The sequence below is a fragment of the Oncorhynchus gorbuscha genome, linkage group LG13, assembly GCF_021184085.1.
Source record: "Oncorhynchus gorbuscha isolate QuinsamMale2020 ecotype Even-year linkage group LG13, OgorEven_v1.0, whole genome shotgun sequence".
Lineage (NCBI taxonomy): Eukaryota > Metazoa > Chordata > Actinopteri > Salmoniformes > Salmonidae > Oncorhynchus > Oncorhynchus gorbuscha.
Window position 1 is genome coordinate 5,097,374 of NC_060185.1, and position 20,435 is coordinate 5,117,808.

Sequence of the window (20,435 nt, forward strand, 5' to 3'; positions counted from 1 at the left end):
TGGAGCAGTGGCTCCTTCCTTGCTGAGGGGCCTTTCAGGTTTTGTCGATATAGGACTCATTTTACTGTGGATATGGATACTTGTGTACCTGTTTCCTCCAGCATCTTCACAAGGTCCTTTGCTGTTGTTCTGGGATTGATTTGCACTTCTCGCACTAAAGTGCGTTCATCTCTAAGAGACAGAACGGGTCTCCTTCCTGAGCGGTATGACGGCTGCGTGGTCCCATGGTGTTTATACCTGTCTACTATTGTTTGTACAGATGAACGTGGTACCTTCAGGTGTTTGGAAATTGCTCCCAAGGATGAACCAGACTTGCGGAGGTCAATCATTTTTTTCTGAGATCTTGGCTTGATTTTCCCATGTCAAGCAGAGACACTTCCAATTGACTCAAATTATGTATTGACTCAAATTATGTAAATTAGCCTATCAAAAGCTTCTAAAGCCATGACATAATTTCCTGGAATTTTCCAAGCTGTTTAAAGGCACAGTCAACTTAGTGAATGTAAACATCTGACCCACTGGAAGTGTGATACAGTGAAATAATCTGTCTGTAAACAATTGTTGGAGAAATTACTTGTGTCCTGCAGAAAGTAGATGTTCTAACCGACTTGCCAAAACTATAGTTTGTTAACAAGAAATTTGCGGAATGGTTGAAAAACGATTTTTAATGACTCCAACCTAAGTGTATTTAAACTTCTGACTTTAGCTGAATATGGTATGAATAAGATGGAAGTAGAAGAGTTAATTAGTTTACTCCAATTAGGAGAGGGGTGGTAGGGTTAGGATGCTTAATAAAGGTGGAAAGACATTTAAAAAAAAAAATATATATATATATATATATATAAACACTACCAGTCAAAAGTGTGGACATCTACTCATTCACAGATTTTTCTTCAGTTTGACTTCAGTTTCCTACATTGTAGAATTATTATTTGTACTATTTAATAATATTGATAATAGTGAAGACATCAAAACTATGAAATAGTACATATGGAATAATGTAGTAACCAAAAAAAAGTGTTTAAACACATCAAAATATATTTTATATTTGAGATTCTTCAAAGTAGCCACCCTTTGCCTTGATGACAGCTTTGCACACTCTTGGCATTCTCTCAACCAACTTTACAATAGAAGGCCCTACCGACACAACTGATTTGGCTCAGAAGGAAAGAAATTCCACAACTTAACTTTTAAAGTGTAGTACACTACGTTTGTCCAGAGGCCTATGGGGACCTCGTCATAAGTTATGCACTCTAAAGGAAATAGGATGGCAATCGGGACGTGTCCTGTGTTTCACTTATTTCTCTTTATGCAGTCATATAAATGTACAGGCTAATGACTGTAGCACTTCTCTGCAGGCCTAGCATTGACGGTGCCTTCACATTAAACTAAAAACTGTTTTTATGAATCGAAGCATCAGATGGATAGAAACTTTAGAGCATTGGACAGTCTGTTGGAGATCGAGATGTGTGTAGCTGAGCCAGCCAGCCTTTGTAGCCTAGTAGACCTATATCATGTAGCCTGGTAGACCTATATCATGTGGCCTGGTAGACCTATATCATGTAGTCTGGTAGACCTATATCATGTGGCCTGGTGGACCTATATCATGTAGTCTGGTAGACCTATATCATGTAGTCTGGTAGACTTATATCATGTAGTCTGGTAGACCTATATCATGTGGCCTGGTAAAGCTATATCATGTGGATGTGGTAAAGCTATATCATGTGGATGTGGTAGAGCTATATCATGTGGATGTGGTAGAGCTATATCATGTGGATGTGGTAGAGCTATATCATGTGGATGTGGTAGAGCTATATCATGTGGATGTGGTAGAGCTATATCATGTGGATGTGGTAGACCTATATCATGTGGATGTATATCATGGTAGACCTATATCATGTAGCTGTATATAGACCTATATCATGTAGCTGTAGTAGACCTATATCATGTAGTCTGGTAGACCTATATCATGTAGCTGTAGTAGACCTATATCATGTAGTCTGGTAGACCTATATCATGCGGATGTAGTAGACCTATATCATGCGGATGTAGTAGACCTATATCATGCGGATGTAGTAGACCTATATCATGTTGCACCCATCTGTATGTAGACCTATATCATGTGTAGGTAGACCTATATCATGTTGTGTAGTAGACCATATAGGATGTAGGTAGAGCTATATCATGTTGTCTAGTAGACCTATATCATGTTGTCTATGTAGTAGACCTATATCATGTAGTAGACCTATATCATGTTGTCTAGTAGATGTAGTAGACTATATCATGTTGTAGACCTATATCATGGATGTAGTAGACCTATATCATGTTGTCTGTAGTAGACCTATATCATGTAGCTGTAGTAGACCTATATCATGTAGCTGTAGTAGACCTATATCATGTAGTCTGTTGGAGACCTATATCATGTAGGATGTAGTAGACCTATATCATGTGGATGTCTAGTAGACCTATATCATGTGGATGTAGTAGACCTATATCATGTATGTAGACCTATATCATGTGGATGTAGTAGACCTGTATCATTGTAGTAGACCTATCAGGATGTTAGAGCTATATCATGTTGTCTAGTAGACCTATATCATGTAGTAGACCTATATCATGTTGTCTAGTAGACCTATATCATGTAGTAGACCTATATCATGTTGTCTAGTAGACCTATATCATGTAGTAGACCTATATCATGTTGTCTAGTAGACCTATACCATGTAGCTGTAGTAGACCTATATCATGCGGATGTAGTAGACCTATATCATGTTGTCTAGTAGACCTATATCATGTAGCTGTAGTAGACCTATATCATGCGGATGTAGTAGACCTATATCATGTTGTCTAGTAGACCTATATCATGTGGATGTAGTAGACCTATATCATGTAGTAGACCTATATCATGTGGATGTAGTAGACCTGTATCATGTGGATGTAGTAGACCTATATCATGTAGTAGACCTATATCATGTTGTAGACCTATATCATGTGGATGTAGTAGACCTATAGCATGCGGATGTAGTAGACCTATATCATGTAGTAGACCTATATCATGTAGATGTAGTAGACCTATATCATGTAGATGTAGTAGACCTATATCATGTTGTAGACCTATATCATGTAGTAGACCTATATGTAGTAGACCTATATCATGTAGCTGTAGTTGACCTATATCATGTTGTAGACCTATATCATGTAGTAGACCTATATCATGTAGATGTAGTAGACCTATATCATGTAGATGTAGTAGATTTATATCATGTTGTAGACCTATATCATGTAGTAGACCTATATCATGTAGTAGACCTATATCATGTGGATGTAGTAGACCTATATCATGTGGATGTAGTAGACCTATATCATGTAGTAGACCTATATCATGTGGATGTAGTAGACCTATATCATGTAGATGTAGTAGACCTATATCATGTGGATGTAGTAGACCTATATCATGTAGTAGTCCTATATCATGTGGATGTAGTAGACCTATATCATGTACTAGACCTATATCATGTACTAGACCTATATCATGTAGTAGACCTATATCATGTGGATGTAGTAGACCTATATCATGTGGATGTAGTAGACCTATATCATGTAGTAGACTTATATCATGCATATGTAGTAGACCTATATCATGTAGTAGACCTATAGCATGTGGATGTGGTAGACCTATATCATGCGGATGTGGTAGACCTATAGGATGTGGTAGACCTATATCCTGTAATAGACCTATATTATGCGGATGTAGTAGACCTACATCATTAGGTAGGTTAACACGTGGCCCTAGCGTAGGTCTGGTAGTTAAGCTGCGTGCACATTGTGGACGACAGCAGTATACGGTCGGCTTGGCGTGTGTGTGATGGGGGAGGTTGTATGCTGGACTGACTGTACTGTTGTCAGAGAGGCCTGAGCAATTCCTTATCTGATACTGTTAATTAGGTTGGGACCTCTGCGAGGGCATGCATGGACACACACACACACACACACACACACACACACACACACACACACACACACACACACACACACACACACACACACACACACACACACACACACACACACACACACACACACACACACACACACACACAGAGAGGTAGTAACAATGACAGTTGATGATTTATGGTACAGGCCAGTATGAACTTGGGGATTGAAGAGAGAACCTCTTACATTTAGTTGCTCTTACACCAATGTAATTAGGTTACTCTTGTAACAACATTATTTTACACTTTGAAAAACTTACAATAGAGATGTCTGCAGGTGGCACTCTTGAAGCCAGGATTAGACACCTAGTAGACCTGTATGATGTTGTCTAGTAGACCTATATCATGTAGCTGTAATATCATGTTGTCTAGTAGACCTGTATCATGTTGTCTAGTAGACCTATATCATGTTGATGTAGTAGACCTATATCATGTAGCTGTAGTAGACCTATAGCATGTTGTCTAGTAGACCTATATCATGTGGATGTAGTAGACCTATATCATGTGGATGTAGTAGACCTATATCATGTTGGTAGACCTGTATCATGTTGAAGTAGTAGACCTATATCATGTGGATGTAGTAGACCTATATCATGTTGTAGTAGACCTTATCATGTAGCTGTAGTAGACCTATATCATGTTGTCTAGTAGACCTGTATCATGTTGTCTAGTAGACCTATATCATGTTGATGTAGTAGACCTATATCATGTTGTCTTGTAGACCTGTAACATGTTGAAGTAGTAGACCTATATCATGTTGTCTAGTAGACCTATATCATGTAGCTGTAGTAGACCTATATCATGTTGTCTAGTAGACCTATATCATGTTGTCTAGTAGACCTATATCATGTTTCTAGTAGACCTATATCATGGTGTCTAGTAGACCTATATCATGTGGATGTAGTAGACCTATATCATGGTGTCTAGTAGACCTATATCATGTTTCTAGTAGACCTATATCATGTTGTCTAGTAGACCTATATCATGTTTGTAGTAGACCTATATCATGTTGTCTAGTAGACCTATATCATGTATGTAGTAGACCTATATCATGGTGTCTAGTAGACCTATATCATGGTTTCTAGTAGACCTATATCATGGTGTCTAGTAGACCTATATCATGTTGTCTAGTAGACCTATATCATGTAGCTGTAGTAGACCTATATCATGGTGTCTAGTAGACCTATATCATGGTGTCTAGTAGACCTATATCATGTTGTCTAGTAGACCTATATCATGTGGATGTAGTAGACCTATATCATGTTGTCTAGTAGACCTGTATCATGTTGAAGTAGTAGACCTATATCATGTGGCTGTAGTAGACTATATCATGTAGCTGTAGTAGACTATATCATGTGGCTGTAGTAGACTATATCATGTAGCTGTAGTAGACTATATCATGTAGCTGTAGTAGACCTATATCATGTAGCTGTAGTAGACTATATCATGTAGCTGTAGTAGACTATATCATGTAGCTGTAGTAGACCTATATCATGTAGCTGTAGTAGACCTATATCATGTAGCTGTAGTAGACCTATATCATGTAGTTTCTAGTAGACTATATCATGTAGCTGTAGTAGACTATATCATGTAGCTGTAGTAGACTATATCATGTTTCTGTAGTAGACCTATATCATGTAGCTGTAGTAGACTATATCATGTAGCTGTAGTAGACTATATCATGTAGCTGTAGTAGACCTATATCATGTAGCTGTAGTAGACTATATCATGTAGCTGTAGTAGACCTATATCATGTAGCTGTAGTAGACTATATCATGTAGCTGTAGTAGACCTATATCATGTAGCTGTAGTAGACCTATATCATGTAGCTGTAGTAGACCTATATCATGTAGCTGTAGTAGACCTATATCATGTAGCTGTAGTAGACCTATATCATGTAGCTGTAGTAGACCTATATCATGTAGCTGTAGTAGACCTATATCATGTAGCTGTAGTAGACCTATATCATGTAGCTGTAGTAGACCTATATCATGTAGCTGTAGTAGACTATATCATGTAGCTGTAGTAGACTATATCATGTAGCTGTAGTAGACCTATATCATGTAGCTGTAGTAGACCTATATCATGTAGCTGTAGTAGACCTATATCATGTAGCTGTAGTAGACCTATATCATGTAGCTGTAGTAGACTATATCATGTAGCTGTAGTAGACTATATCATGTAGCTGTAGTAGACTATATCATGTAGCTGTAGTAGACCTATATCATGTAGCTGTAGTAGACTATATCATGTAGCTGTAGTAGACTATATCATGTAGCTGTAGTAGACCTATATCATGTAGCTGTAGTAGACTATATCATGTAGCTGTAGTAGACCTATATCATGTAGCTGTAGTAGACTATATCATGTAGCTGTAGTAGACCTATATCATGTAGCTGTAGTAGACCTATATCATGTAGCTGTAGTAGACCTATATCATGTAGCTGTAGTAGACCTATATCATGTAGCTGTAGTAGACCTATATCATGTAGCTGTAGTAGACCTATATCATGTAGCTGTAGTAGACCTATATCATGTAGCTGTAGTAGACCTATATCATGTAGCTGTAGTAGACCTATATCATGTAGCTGTAGTAGACTATATCATGTAGCTGTAGTAGACCTATATCATGTAGCTGTAGTAGACCTATATCATGTAGCTGTAGTAGACCTATATCATGTAGCTGTAGTAGACCTATATCATGTAGCTGTAGTAGACCTATATCATGTAGCTGTAGTAGACTATATCATGTAGCTGTAGTAGACTATATCATGTAGCTGTAGTAGACCTATATCATGTAGCTGTAGTAGACTATATCATGTAGCTGTAGTAGACTATATCATGTAGCTGTAGTAGACTATATCATGTAGCTGTAGTAGACTATATCATGTAGCTGTAGTAGACCTATATCATGTAGCTGTAGTAGACTATATCATGTAGCTGTAGTAGACTATATCATGTAGCTGTAGTAGACTATATCATGTAGCTGTAGTAGACTATATCATGTAGCTGTAGTAGACTATATCATGTAGCTGTAGTAGACCTATATCATGTAGCTGTAGTAGACCTATATCATGTAGCTGTAGTAGACCTATATCATGTAGCTGTAGTAGACTATATCATGTAGCTGTAGTAGACTATATCATGTAGCTGTAGTAGACCTATATCATGTAGCTGTAGTAGATCTATATCATGTAGCTGTAGTAGACCTATATCATGTAGCTGTAGTAGACCTATATCATGTAGCTGTAGTAGACTATATCATGTAGCTGTAGTAGACCTATATCATGTAGCTGTAGTAGACCTATATCATGTAGCTGTAGTAGAACTATATCATGTAGCTGTAGTAGACCTATATCATGTAGCTGTAGTAGAACTATATCATGTAGCTGTAGTAGACCTATATCATGTAGCTGTAGTAGACCTATATCATGGTGTCTAGTAGACCTATATCATGTAGCTGTAGTAGACCTATATCATGTAGCTGTAGTAGACTATATCATGTAGCTGTAGTAGACTATATCATGTAGCTGTAGTAGACTATATCATGTAGCTGTAGTAGACTATATCATGTAGCTGTAGTAGACCTATATCATGTAGCTGTAGTAGACTATATCATGTAGCTGTAGTAGACTATATCATGTAGCTGTAGTAGACCTATATCATGTAGCTGTAGTAGACCTATATCATGTAGCTGTAGTAGACCTATATCATGTAGCTGTAGTAGACCTATATCATGTAGCTGTAGTAGACTATATCATGTAGCTGTAGTAGACCTATATCATGTAGCTGTAGTAGACTATATCATGTAGCTGTAGTAGACCTATATCATGTAGCTGTAGTAGACCTATATCATGTAGCTGTAGTAGACCTATATCATGTAGCTGTAGTAGACCTATATCATGTAGCTGTAGTAGACTATATCATGTAGCTGTAGTAGACTATATCATGTAGCTGTAGTAGACCTATATCATGTAGCTGTAGTAGACTATATCATGTAGCTGTAGTAGACTATATCATGTAGCTGTAGTAGAACTATATCATGTAGCTGTAGTAGACCTATATCATGTAGCTGTAGTAGACCTATATCATGTAGCTGTAGTAGACCTATATCATGGTGTCTAGTAGACCTATATCATGTAGCTGTAGTAGACCTATATCATGTAGCTGTAGTAGACCTATATCATGTAGCTGTAGTAGACCTATATCATGTAGCTGTAGTAGACCTATATCATGGTGTCTAGTAGACTATATCATGTAGCTGTAGTAGACCTATATCATGTAGCTGTAGTAGACCTATATCATGTAGCTGTAGTAGACCTATATCATGTAGCTGTAGTAGACCTATATCATGTAGCTGTAGTAGACCTATATCATGTAGCTGTAGTAGACCTATATCATGTAGCTGTAGTAGACCTATATCATGGTGTCTAGTAGACCTATATCATGTAGCTCTAGTAGACCTATATCATGTGTCTAGTAGACCTATATCATGGTGTCTAGTAGACTATATCATGTAGCTGTAGTAGACCTATATCATGGTGTCTAGTAGACCTATATCATGGTGTCTAGTAGACCTATATCATGGTGTCTAGTAGACCTATATCATGGTGTCTAGTAGACCTATATCATGTTGTCTAGTAGACCTATATCATGTAGCTGTAGTAGACCTATATCATGGTGTCTAGTAGACCTATATCATGTAGCTGTAGTAGACTATATCATGTAGCTGTAGTAGACCTATATCATGTAGCTGTAGTAGACTATATCATGTAGCTGTAGTAGACCTATATCATGTAGCTGTAGTAGACCTATATCATGTAGCTGTAGTAGACCTATATCATGTAGCTGTAGTAGACCTATATCATGTAGCTGTAGTAGACTATATCATGTAGCTGTAGTAGACCTATATCATGTAGCTGTAGTAGACCTATATCATGTAGCTGTAGTAGACCTATATCATGTAGCTGTAGTAGACTATATCATGTAGCTGTAGTAGAACTATATCATGTAGCTGTAGTAGACCTATATCATGTAGCTGTAGTAGACCTATATCATGTAGCTGTAGTAGATCTATATCATGGTGTCTAGTAGACCTATATCATGTAGCTGTAGTAGACCTATATCATGTAGCTGTAGTAGACCTATATCATGTAGCTGTAGTAGACCTATATCATGTAGCTGTAGTAGACCTATATCATGGTGTCTAGTAGACCTATATCATGTAGCTGTAGTAGACCTATATCATGTAGCTGTAGTAGACCTATATCATGTAGCTGTAGTAGACCTATATCATGTAGCTGTAGTAGACCTATATCATGTAGCTGTAGTAGACCTATATCATGTAGCTGTAGTAGACCTATATCATGTAGCTGTAGTAGACCTATATCATGGTGTCTAGTAGACCTATATCATGGTGTCTAGTAGACCTATATCATGGTGTCTAGTAGACCTATATCATGGTGTCTAGTAGACTATATCATGTAGCTGTAGTAGACCTATATCATGGTGTCTAGTAGACCTATATCATGGTGTCTAGTAGACCTATATCATGGTGTCTAGTAGACCTATATCATGGTGTCTAGTAGACCTATATCATGTTGTCTAGTAGACCTATATCATGTAGCTGTAGTAGACCTATATCATGGTGTCTAGTAGACCTATATCATGGTGTCTAGTAGACCTATATCATGTTGCTGTAGTAGACCTATATCATGTTGTCTAGTAGACCTATATCATGGTGTCTAGTAGACCTATATCATGGTGTCTAGTAGACTATATCATGTAGCTGTAGTAGACCTATATCATGGTGTCTAGTAGACCTATATCATGTAGCTGTAGTAGACCTATATCATGTAGCTGTAGTAGACCTATATCATGGTGTCTAGTAGACTATATCATGTAGCTGTAGTAGACCTATATCATGGTGTCTAGTAGACCTATATCATGTAGCTGTAGTAGACCTATATCATGGTGTCTAGTAGACCTATATCATGGTGTCTAGTAGACTATATCATGTAGCTGTAGTAGACCTATATCATGGTGTCTAGTAGACTATATCATGTAGCTGTAGTAGACCTATATCATGTAGCTGTAGTAGACCTATATCATGTAGCTGTAGTAGACCTATATCATGTAGCTGTAGTAGACCTATATCATGTAGCTGTAGTAGACCTATATCATGTAGCTGTAGTAGACCTATATCATGTAGCTGTAGTAGACCTATATCATGGTGTCTAGTAGACCTATATCATGTAGCTGTAGTAGACCTATATCATGGTGTCTAGTAGACCTATATCATGGTGTCTAGTAGACCTATATCATGTAGCTGTAGTAGACCTATATCATGGTGTCTAGTAGACCTATATCATGGTGTCTAGTAGACCTATATCATGTAGCTGTAGTAGACCTATATCATGTAGCTGTAGTAGACCTATATCATGGTGTCTAGTAGACCTATATCATGGTGTCTAGTAGACCTATATCATGGTGTCTAGTAGACCTATATCATGGTGTCTAGTAGACCTATATCATGTAGCTCTAGTAGACCTATATCATGGTGTCTAGTAGACCTATATCATGGTGTCTAGTAGACCTATATCATGGTGTCTAGTAGACCTATATCATGGTGTCTAGTAGACCTATATCATGGTGTCTAGTAGACCTATATCATGTAGCTGTAGTAGACCTATATCATGGTGTCTAGTAGACCTATATCATGGTGTCTAGTAGACCTATATCATGTAGCTGTCTAGTAGACCTATATCATGTAGCTGTAGTAGACCTATATCATGTAGCTGTAGTAGACCTATATCATGTAGCTGTAGTAGACCTATATCATGTAGCTGTAGTAGACTATATCATGTTGAAATATTTTATGTGGAATCTAAGGTAGTTCAGGTATTCAGTCGTTGCACCTGAGGGCTGGCGGGGGTTTCACTACCTAACTGACAGTTACCTTTAGGCCTTGACAGTGTTACTGTCATTATTACTGAAGACCTGCAGGCGAAGGAGGTGCTTCATCCCAAATGACACTCTTTCCCTACTTTTTGTTCACTTCATTTGACCAAGGCCCATAGTGAATTGGGTGCCATTTAAGGACGAAGCTGAGATTGGGCTGTACCCTACCCTTCCAAACGTTAGCTAGCTGTCTTTGCGTGTTAAGATGAGATGGCTTGGGTGCTTCAGCTCCACTGCCAGAGAACTAATAAATGGTGAAATTAAGTCTCTCTAATCTTTAAGAGAGAGAGGAATGTTCAGGAATGTCTCATCACTCCCAGACATGACATCCTAGAGAGAACCTCCACAGAAAGAATCCTTTAACTGTACCTGACTGAAGGAAGTATTGGATGTCACAGAACAAAGCTGTGTGTAATAGCCTGAAGTCCAACGTTATGATGTAACATTATAGAGATATAGACCCAGATGATGTAACATTATATAGAGATATAGACCCAGATGATGTAACATTATATAGAGATATAGACCCAGATGATGTAACATAATATAGAGATATAGACCCAGATGATGTAACATTAGAGATATAGACCCAGATGATGTAACATTATAAAGCGATATAGACCCAGATGATGCTATGTAACATTAGAGATATAGACCCAGATGATGTAACATTATAGAGATATAGACCCAGATGATGTAACATTATAGAGATATAGACCCAGATGATGTAACATTAGAGATATAGACCCAGATGATGTAACATTATATAGAGATATAGACCCAGATGATACTATGTAACATTAGAGATATAGACCCAGATGATGTAACATTATAGAGATATAGACCCAGATGATGTAACATTATAGAGATATAGACCCAGATGATACTATGTAACATTAGAGATATAGACCCAGATGATGTAACATTATAGAGATATAGACCCAGATGATGTAACATTAGAGATATAGACCCAGATGATGTAACATTATAGAGATATAGACCCAGATGATGTAACATTATTGAGATATAGACCCAGATGATGTAACATTATAGAGATATAGACCCAGATGATGTAACATTATAGAGATATAGACCCAGATGATGTAACATTATAGAGATATAGACCCAGATGATGTAACATTATAGAGATATAGACCCAGATGATGTAACATTATATAGAGATATAGACCCAGATGGTGCTATGTAACATTATATAGAGATATAGACCCAGATGGTGCTATGTAACATTAGAGATATAGACCCAGATGATGTAACATTATAGAGATATAGACCCAGATGATGTAACATTATAGAGATATAGACCCAGATGGTGCTATGTAACATTATATAGAGATATAGACATTTCCAGATGATGTAACATTAGAGACATATAGACCCAGATGATGTTTTTAGAGAGATGTACCTTAGATATTGGTTTCCATAGAATGGTTCCAGACTTGTCTCCTGAATTCAAAATGCAACTCATCTGGTGATGTTATTTCCCCTATAACTCACTCTGCCGCAGGATATTACATCATACTTCCCAGTTCCTTTGGGGGAACCCCCTCCAGCAATATTTAGATATTAAATAGCATTGGAATATTTCATCATTTGGTTGACTAATATAGGCCTAAAGGTTTTATTTTTTCAGATATAAACATAACATCTAGTGGATAGAGAGTTGGACTGGTAACCGAAAGGTTAAAGGTTTAAAGTTGTTTTCTGGTTGTGAAACGTGCTATTAAGGGAAAAGGAAGCAGACATCATCACAAGATTATTTTAATTTCTCTGTAATATAACGTTGTACGGTCCACGCTGTGGCTGAACCTAGACAGGGTAGGGATTTGGATCTGTAGAGCTGGGTAGGGTTTCAGTGGTAGGGAGAGAAACATGGAGGGAACGGGATAGAGGAAGAACGAGAGAGGGAATGGGAGAGTGGGAGAACGAGAGGGGGAATGGGATGGAGGAAGAACGAGAGAGGGAATGGGATAGAGGAAGAACGAGAGGGGGAATGGGATAGAGGAAGAACGAGAGGGGGAATGGGATAGAGGAAGAACGAGAGGGGGAATGGGATAGAGGAAGAACGAGAGGGGGGGAATGGGATAGAGGAAGAACGAGAGGGGGAATGGGATAGAGGAAGAACGAGAGGGGGAATGGGATAGAGGAAGAACGAGAGGGGGAATGGGATAGAGGAAGAACGAGAGGGGGAATGGGATAGAGGAAGAACGAGAGGGGAATGGGATAGAGGAAGAACGAGAGGGGGAATGGGATAGAGGAAGAACGAGAGGGGGAATGGGATAGAGGAAGAACGAGAGGGGGACTGGGATAGAGGAAGAACGAGAGGGGGAATGGGATAGAGGAAGAACGAGAGGGGGAATGGGATAGAGGAAGAACGAGAGGGGGAATGGGATAGAGGAAGAACGAGAGGGGAATGGGATAGAGGAAGAACGAGAAGGGGAATGGGATAGAGGAAGAACGAGAGGGGGAACGGGAGAGTGGGGGGAATGGGATAGAGGAAGAACGAGAGGGGGAATGGGATAGAGGAAGAACGAGAGGGGGAATGGGATAGAGGAAGAACGAGAGGGGGAATGGGATAGAGGAAGAACGAGAAGGGAATGGGAGAGAGGAAGAGCGGGAGGGGGGGGAACGGGAGAGTGGGGGAATGGGATAGAGGAAGAACGAGAGGGGGAATGGGATAGAGGAAGAACGAGAGGGGGAATGGGATAGAGGAAGAACGAGAGGGGGAATGGGATAGAGGAAGAACGAGAGGGGGAATGGGATAGAGGAAGAACGAGAGGGGGGAATGGGATAGAGGAAGAACGAGAGGGGGAATGGGAGAGAGGAAGAACGAGAGAGGGGGGAATGGGATAGAGGAAGAACGAGAGGGGGAATGGGATAGAGGAAGAACGAGAGGGGGAACGAGAGAGTGGGGGAATGGGATAGAGGAAGAATGAGAGAGGGAACGGGAGAGTGGGGGAACGAGAGGGGGAATGGGATAGAGGAAGAACAAGAGGGGGAATGGGATGGAGGAAGAACGAGAGGGGGAATGGGATAGAGGAAGAACGAGAGGGGGAATGGGATAGAGGAAGAACGAGAGGGGGAATGGGATGGAGGAAGAACGAGAGGGGGAATGGGATAGAGGAAGAACGAGAGGGGGAATGGGATAGAGGAAGAACGAGAGGGGAATGGGATAGAGGAAGAACGAGAGGGGGAATGGGAGAGAGGAAGAACGAGAAGGGGAATGGGAGAGAGGAAGAACGAGAGGGGGAACGGGAGAGTGGGGGAATGGGATAGAGGAAGAACGAGAGGGGGAATGGGATAGAGGAAGAACGAGAGGGGGAATGGGATAGAGGAAGAACGAGAGGGGGAATGGGATAGAGGAAGAACGAGAGGGGGAATGGGATAGAGGAAGAACGAGAAGGGGAATGGGAGAGAGGAAGAACGAGAGGGGGAATGGGAGAGAGGAAGAACGAGAGGGGGAATGGGAGAGAGGAAGAACGAGAAGGGGAATGGGAGAGAGGAAGAACGAGAGGGGGAACGGGAGAGTGGGGGAATGGGATAGAGGAAGAACGAGAGGGGGAATGGGATAGAGGAAGAACGAGAGGGGGAATGGGATAGAGGAAGAACGAGAGGGGGAATGGGATAGAGGAAGAACGAGAGGGGGAATGGGAGAGAGGAAGAACGAGAGGGGGAATGGGAGAGAGGAAGAACGAGAGGGGGAATGGGAGAGAGGAAGAACGAGAGGGGGAATGGGAGAGAGGAAGAACGAGAGGGGGAATGGGAGAGAGGAAGAACGAGAGGGGGAATGGGAGAGAGGAAGAACGAGAGGGGGAATGGGAGAGAGGAAGAACGAGAGGGGGAATGGGAGAGAGGAAGAACGAGAGGGGGAATGGGAGAGAGGATGAACGAGAGGAAAAAAGAGTTGGTGAGTGGGACAGAGGGATTGTTAGAGAAAGAAAAAGGGAGAGAGAGAAGCTGGGTGGTATGGACTGAGGGAGAGAAAGAGAGAAGCTGGGTGGTATGGACAGAGGGGGAGAAAGAGAGAAGCTGGGTGGTATGGACAGAGGGGGAGAAAGAGAGAAGCTGGGTGGTATGGACAGAGGGGGAGAAAGAGAGAAGCTAGGTGGTATGGACAGAGGGAGAGAAAGAGAGAAGCTAGGTGGTATGGACAGAGGGAGAGAAAGAGAGAAGCTAGGTGGTATGGACAGAGGGAGAGAAAGAGAGAAGCTAGGTGGTATGGACAGAGGGGGAGAAAGAGAGAAGCTAGGTGGTATGGACAGAGGGAGAGAAAGAGAGAAGCTAGGTGGTATGGTCTGAGGGAGAGAAAGAGAGAAGCTGGGTGGTATGGACAGAGGGAGAGAAAGAGAGAGGCCCAGAGTTGTCATCATGGGCTGGACAGAGGGAGGAAGAGAGAGGCCCAGAGTTGTCATCAGGGCTGGACAGAGGGAGAAAGAGAGAGGCCCAGAGTTGTCATTATGGACTGTGACAGAGTTCCCTCCTTGACTAGGGTGGTTGTCGTGGTTCCTATTGTTTGGAGGAAGCCACAGGGATTGGCCCGTGTCCCAAAAGGCACTCCATTCCCTTCATTTGTGCACTACTTTTGAACACAACCCTATGAGCCCTGGTGGAAAGTAGTGCACTACTTTTGACCACAACCCTATGAGCCCTGGTGAAAAGTAGTGCACTACTTTTGACCACAACCCTATGAGCCCTGGTGGAAAGTAGTGCACTACTTTTGACCACAACCCTATGAGCCCTGGTGGAAAGTAGTGCACTACTTTGGACCACAACCCTATGAACCCTGGTGGAAAGTAGTGCACTACTTTTGACCACAACCCTATGAGCCCTGGTGGAAAGTGGTGCACTAGGGATCCATTGAAACACAATGTATCTGCTCTTTGTTTTGTCGTTGCCGATTGAGGCCTAGACTTGGCCAGTCTTTCTCTGTGTCGTGTTGCTCTTTCTCTATTCCCATGATTCATTTCTCCGTCTCTGCCACTATTTCACCTCCTGCTACTGTAATTCAGTCACTGTTTCACCTCCTGCTACAGTAATTCAGTCACCGTTTCACCTCCTGCTACTGTAATTCAGTCACTGTTTCACCTCCTGCTACAGTAATTCAGTCACCGTTTCACCTCCTGCTACTGTAATTCAGCCACCGTTTCACCTCCTGCTACAGTAATTCAACCACTGTTTCACCTCCTGCTACTGTAATTCAGCCATTGTTTCACCTCCTGCTACTGTAATTCAGCCACTGTTTCACCTCCTGCTACAGTAATTCAGCCACTGTTTCACCTCCTGCTACTGTAATTCAGTCACCGTTTCACCTCCTGCTACTGTAATTCAGTCACTGTTTCACCTCCTGCTACTGTAATTCAGCCACTGTTTCACCTCCTGCTACAGTAATTCAGCCACTGTTTCACCTCCTGCTACAGTAATTCAGCCACTGTTTCACCTTCTGCTACAGTAATTCAGTCACCGTTTCACCTCCTGCTACTGTAATTCAGCCACTGTTTCACCTCCTGCTACTGTAATTCAGCCACTGTTTCACCTCCTGCTACTGTAATTCAGCCACTGTTTCACCTCCTGCTACAGTAATTCAGCCACTGTTTCACCTTCTGCTACAGTAATTCAGTCACTGTTTCACCTCCTGCTACTGTAATTCAGTCACTGTTTCACCTCCTGCTACTGTAATTCAGCCACTGTTTCACCTCCTGCTACAGTAATTCAGCCACTGTTTCACCTTCTGCTACAGTAATTCAGCCACTGTTTCACCTCCTGCTACAGTAATTCAGCCACTGTTACACCTCCTGCTACAGTAATTCAGCCAGTGTCAAAGGTTGTGCTGCTATTAAAGGTGCGTGACTGCCACCTAGTGTTAGTTTGAAACATTACTCCTCCTTGGTCACAGTGACTCATTCTCCTTTGTTTCCCGTGATCCCAGAGTGTGTGCAGGCTTTTTGTCCAGCCAGAACTAATCAACCGTGATCATCAAGCCCCCCCCCCCCTCCTGATTAGCTCAGCAGAACCAGATGTGTATTAAGGCTGGGCTGAAACTAAAGCCTGCGCACACACCCTCTTTAACGAAGTCTAACATTGTCGTTGTCTCCTCCCAGTCATCGTTTAGAGGTGCGGTCCCAGGTGGCTCAGGCCTTCCTGTCTAAGTTCCAGCTGTCCTCTGAAGAGATGGACACACTACGAGGGGTAAGAGACGCACCCGTCACGGAGGACTTCTTCAAGGCGCTGAGCAGAGTGAAGAACATCCATGAAGACGCCAGGATTCTCCTGAGGACCAACCAGCAGACTGCAGGGTGAGACACAAACTGTATATACAGAGCACTCGGAAAGTATTCAGACCCCTCCCTTCCCCTTTTCCACATTTTGTTACTTTACAGCCTTACAGTCTACAATGGATAAAATGGATTCAATTGTTTTTTTTTTTTTTTTTACCTCAGTCTACGCGCAATACCCCATAATGACATCACAATAGCCCGCAATGACATCACAATACCCCATAATGACATCACAATACCCCATAATGACATCACAATACCCCATAATGACATCACAATAGCCCGCAGTGACATCACAATAGCCCGCAATGACATCACAATACCCCATAATGACATCACAATACCCCATAATGACAAAGCAAAAACAGGTTTTTAGAATGGTTTGATAATTTGATAACTGAAAAATCACATTTGCACAAGTATTCAGACCCTTTACTCAGTACTTTGTTGAAGCACCTTTGGCAGCGATTACAGCCTCGAGTCTTCTTGGGTATGATGCTACAAGCTTGGCACACCTGTATTTGGGGAGTTTCTCCCATTCTTCTCTGCAGATCCTCTCAAGCTCTGTCAGGTTGAATGGGGATCGTTGCTGCACAGCTATTTTCAGGTCTCTCTAGAGATGTTCGATCGGGTTCAAGTCCGGGCTTTGGCTGGGACACTCAAGAACATTCAGAGACTTGTGCAGAAGCCACTCCTGCGTTGTCTTGGCTGTGTACTTAGGGTTGTTGTCCTGTTGGATGGTGAACCTTCGCCCCAGTCTGAGGTCCTGAGCGCTCAGGAGCAGGTTTTCATTAAGATCCTCTCTCTACTTTGCTCCGTTCATCTTTGCCTCGATCCTGACTAGTCTCCCAGTCCCTGCCGCTGAAAAACATCCCCGCAGCATGATGCTGCCACCACCATGTAGGGATGCTGCCACCACCATGCTTCACCATTGGGATGCTGCCAGGTTTCCTCCAGACGTGATGCTTGGAATTCAGGCCAAATAGTTCAATATTGGTTTCATCAGACCAGAGAATCTTGTTTCTCATGGTCTTAGTCTTTAGGTGCCTTTTGGCAAATTCCAAGCAGGTTGTCATGTGCCTTTTACTGACGAGTGGCTTCCGTCTGGTTACTCTACCATAAAGGCCTGATTGGTGTAGGGCTGCAGAGATTGTTGTCCTTCTGGAAGGTTCTGCCATCGTCACTGAGGAACGCTGGAGCTCTGTCAGAGTGACCATCGGGTTCTTCTCCCCCGATTGCTCAGTTTGGCCAGACGGTCAGCTCTAGGAGGAGTCTTCCAAACTTCTTGCATTTGGAGGCCACTGTGTTCTTGGGAACCTTCAATGTTGTAAAACGTTTTGGTACCCTTTCCCCAGATCTGTGCCTCGACACAATCCTGTCTCGGAGCTCTGGGGACGATTCCATCAACCTCATGGCTTGGTTTTTGCTCTGACATGCACTGTCAACTGTGGGACCTGATATAGACAGGGTGTGTGCCTTTCCAAATCATGTCCAATCAATTGAATTTACCACAGGTGGACTCCAATCAAGTTGTAGAAACATCTCAAGGATGATCAATGGAAACAGGATGCACCTGAACTCTTTTGAGTCTCATAGCAAAGGGTCTGAATAATAATGTAAAGGTATTTCAGTTTTTTACTTTGAATAAATTAGCTAAAATCTCTAAACCAATTTTTGCTTTGTCATTTTGGGTATTGTTTGTAGATTGCTGAGGATTTTTATTTTTTATTTAATCCATTTTAGAATAAGGCTGTAACGTAACAAAATGTGGAAAAAGTCAAGGGGTCTGAATACTTTCCGAATGCCCTGTTTGTGAAACTCATTTGTAATATGCCTTTTCTTATTCCAGTTGTTAAATATGTCTCCCATCCAGGCTGGACATCATGGAGCAGATGGCTGTGTTACAGGAGACATCCTACGAACAGCTCTACCGCTGGACACAGAGTGAGCAAACATTCATCCATCCTTTCATTCATCCATCCTTTCATTCATCCATCCTTTCATTCATCCTTCCTTTCATTCAGTCATCCTTCCTTTCATTCATGCATCTTTCCTTTCATTCATTCATCCATCCTTTCATTCATTCATCCTTTCATTCATTCATCCTTTCATTCATCCATCCTTTCATTCATCCATCCTTTCATTCATTCATCCTTTCATTCATCCATCCTTTCATTCATTCATCCATCCTTTCATTCATTCATCCATCCTTTCATTCATTCATCCATCCTTTCATTCATTCATCCATCCTTTCATTCATTCATCCATCCTTTCATTCATCCATCCTTTCATTCATTCATCCATCCTTTCATTCATTCATTCATCCTTTCATTCATCCATCCTTTCATTCATTCATCCTTTCATTCGTTCATCCATCCTTTCATTCATTCATCCATCCTTTCATTCATTCATCCATCCTTTCATTCATCCATCCATCTTTTAATTCATTCATCCTTTCATTCATCCATCCTTTCATTCATTCTTTCATTCATCCATCCTTTCATTCATTCATCCATCCTTTCATTCATCCATCCATCTTTTAATTCATTCATCCTTTCATTCATCCATCCTTTCATTCATCCATCCTTTCATTCATCCATCCTTTCATTCATTCATCCATCCTTTCATTCATCCATCCTTTCATTCATTCATCCATCCTTTCATTCATCCATCCTTTCTTTCATTCATCCATCCTTTCATTCGTTCATTCATCCTTTCATTCATTCATCCTTTCATTCATTCATCCTTTCATTCATCCATCCTTTCATTCATCCATCCTTTCATTCATTCATCCATCCTTTCATTCATTCATCCATCCTTTCATTCATCCATCCTTTCATTCATTCATCCATCCTTTCATTCATTCATCCATCCTTTCATTCATCCATCCTTTCTTTCATTCATCCATCCTTTCATTCGTTCATCCATCCTTTCATTCATTCATCCTTTCATTCATCCATCCTTTCATTCATCCATCCTTTCATTCATCCGTCCTTTCATTCATCCATCCTTTCATTCATCCATCCTTTCATTCATTCATCCATCCTTTCATTCATCCATCCATCCTTTCATTCATCCATCCTTTCATTCATCCACCCATCCTTTCATTCATCCTTTCATTCATTCATCCATTCATTCATCCATCCTTTCGTTCATCCATCATTTCATTCATTCATCCATCCTTTCATCC

The 20,435-nt window shown here is 41.1% G+C and overlaps 1 protein-coding gene across 1 annotated transcript in view; it reads left to right on the forward strand.

The window, feature by feature from the left end:
* cog6 (component of oligomeric golgi complex 6) overlaps positions 1-20,435 on the forward strand; it is a 138,134-nt gene that overhangs the window by 22,056 nt on the left and 95,643 nt on the right. The window contains exons 5-6 of the mRNA XM_046293626.1: positions 17,069-17,263; positions 19,119-19,189. Coding sequence (XP_046149582.1) covers positions 17,069-17,263; positions 19,119-19,189 — 266 coding nt within the window. The remainder of the gene's footprint in view (positions 1-17,068; positions 17,264-19,118; positions 19,190-20,435) is intronic.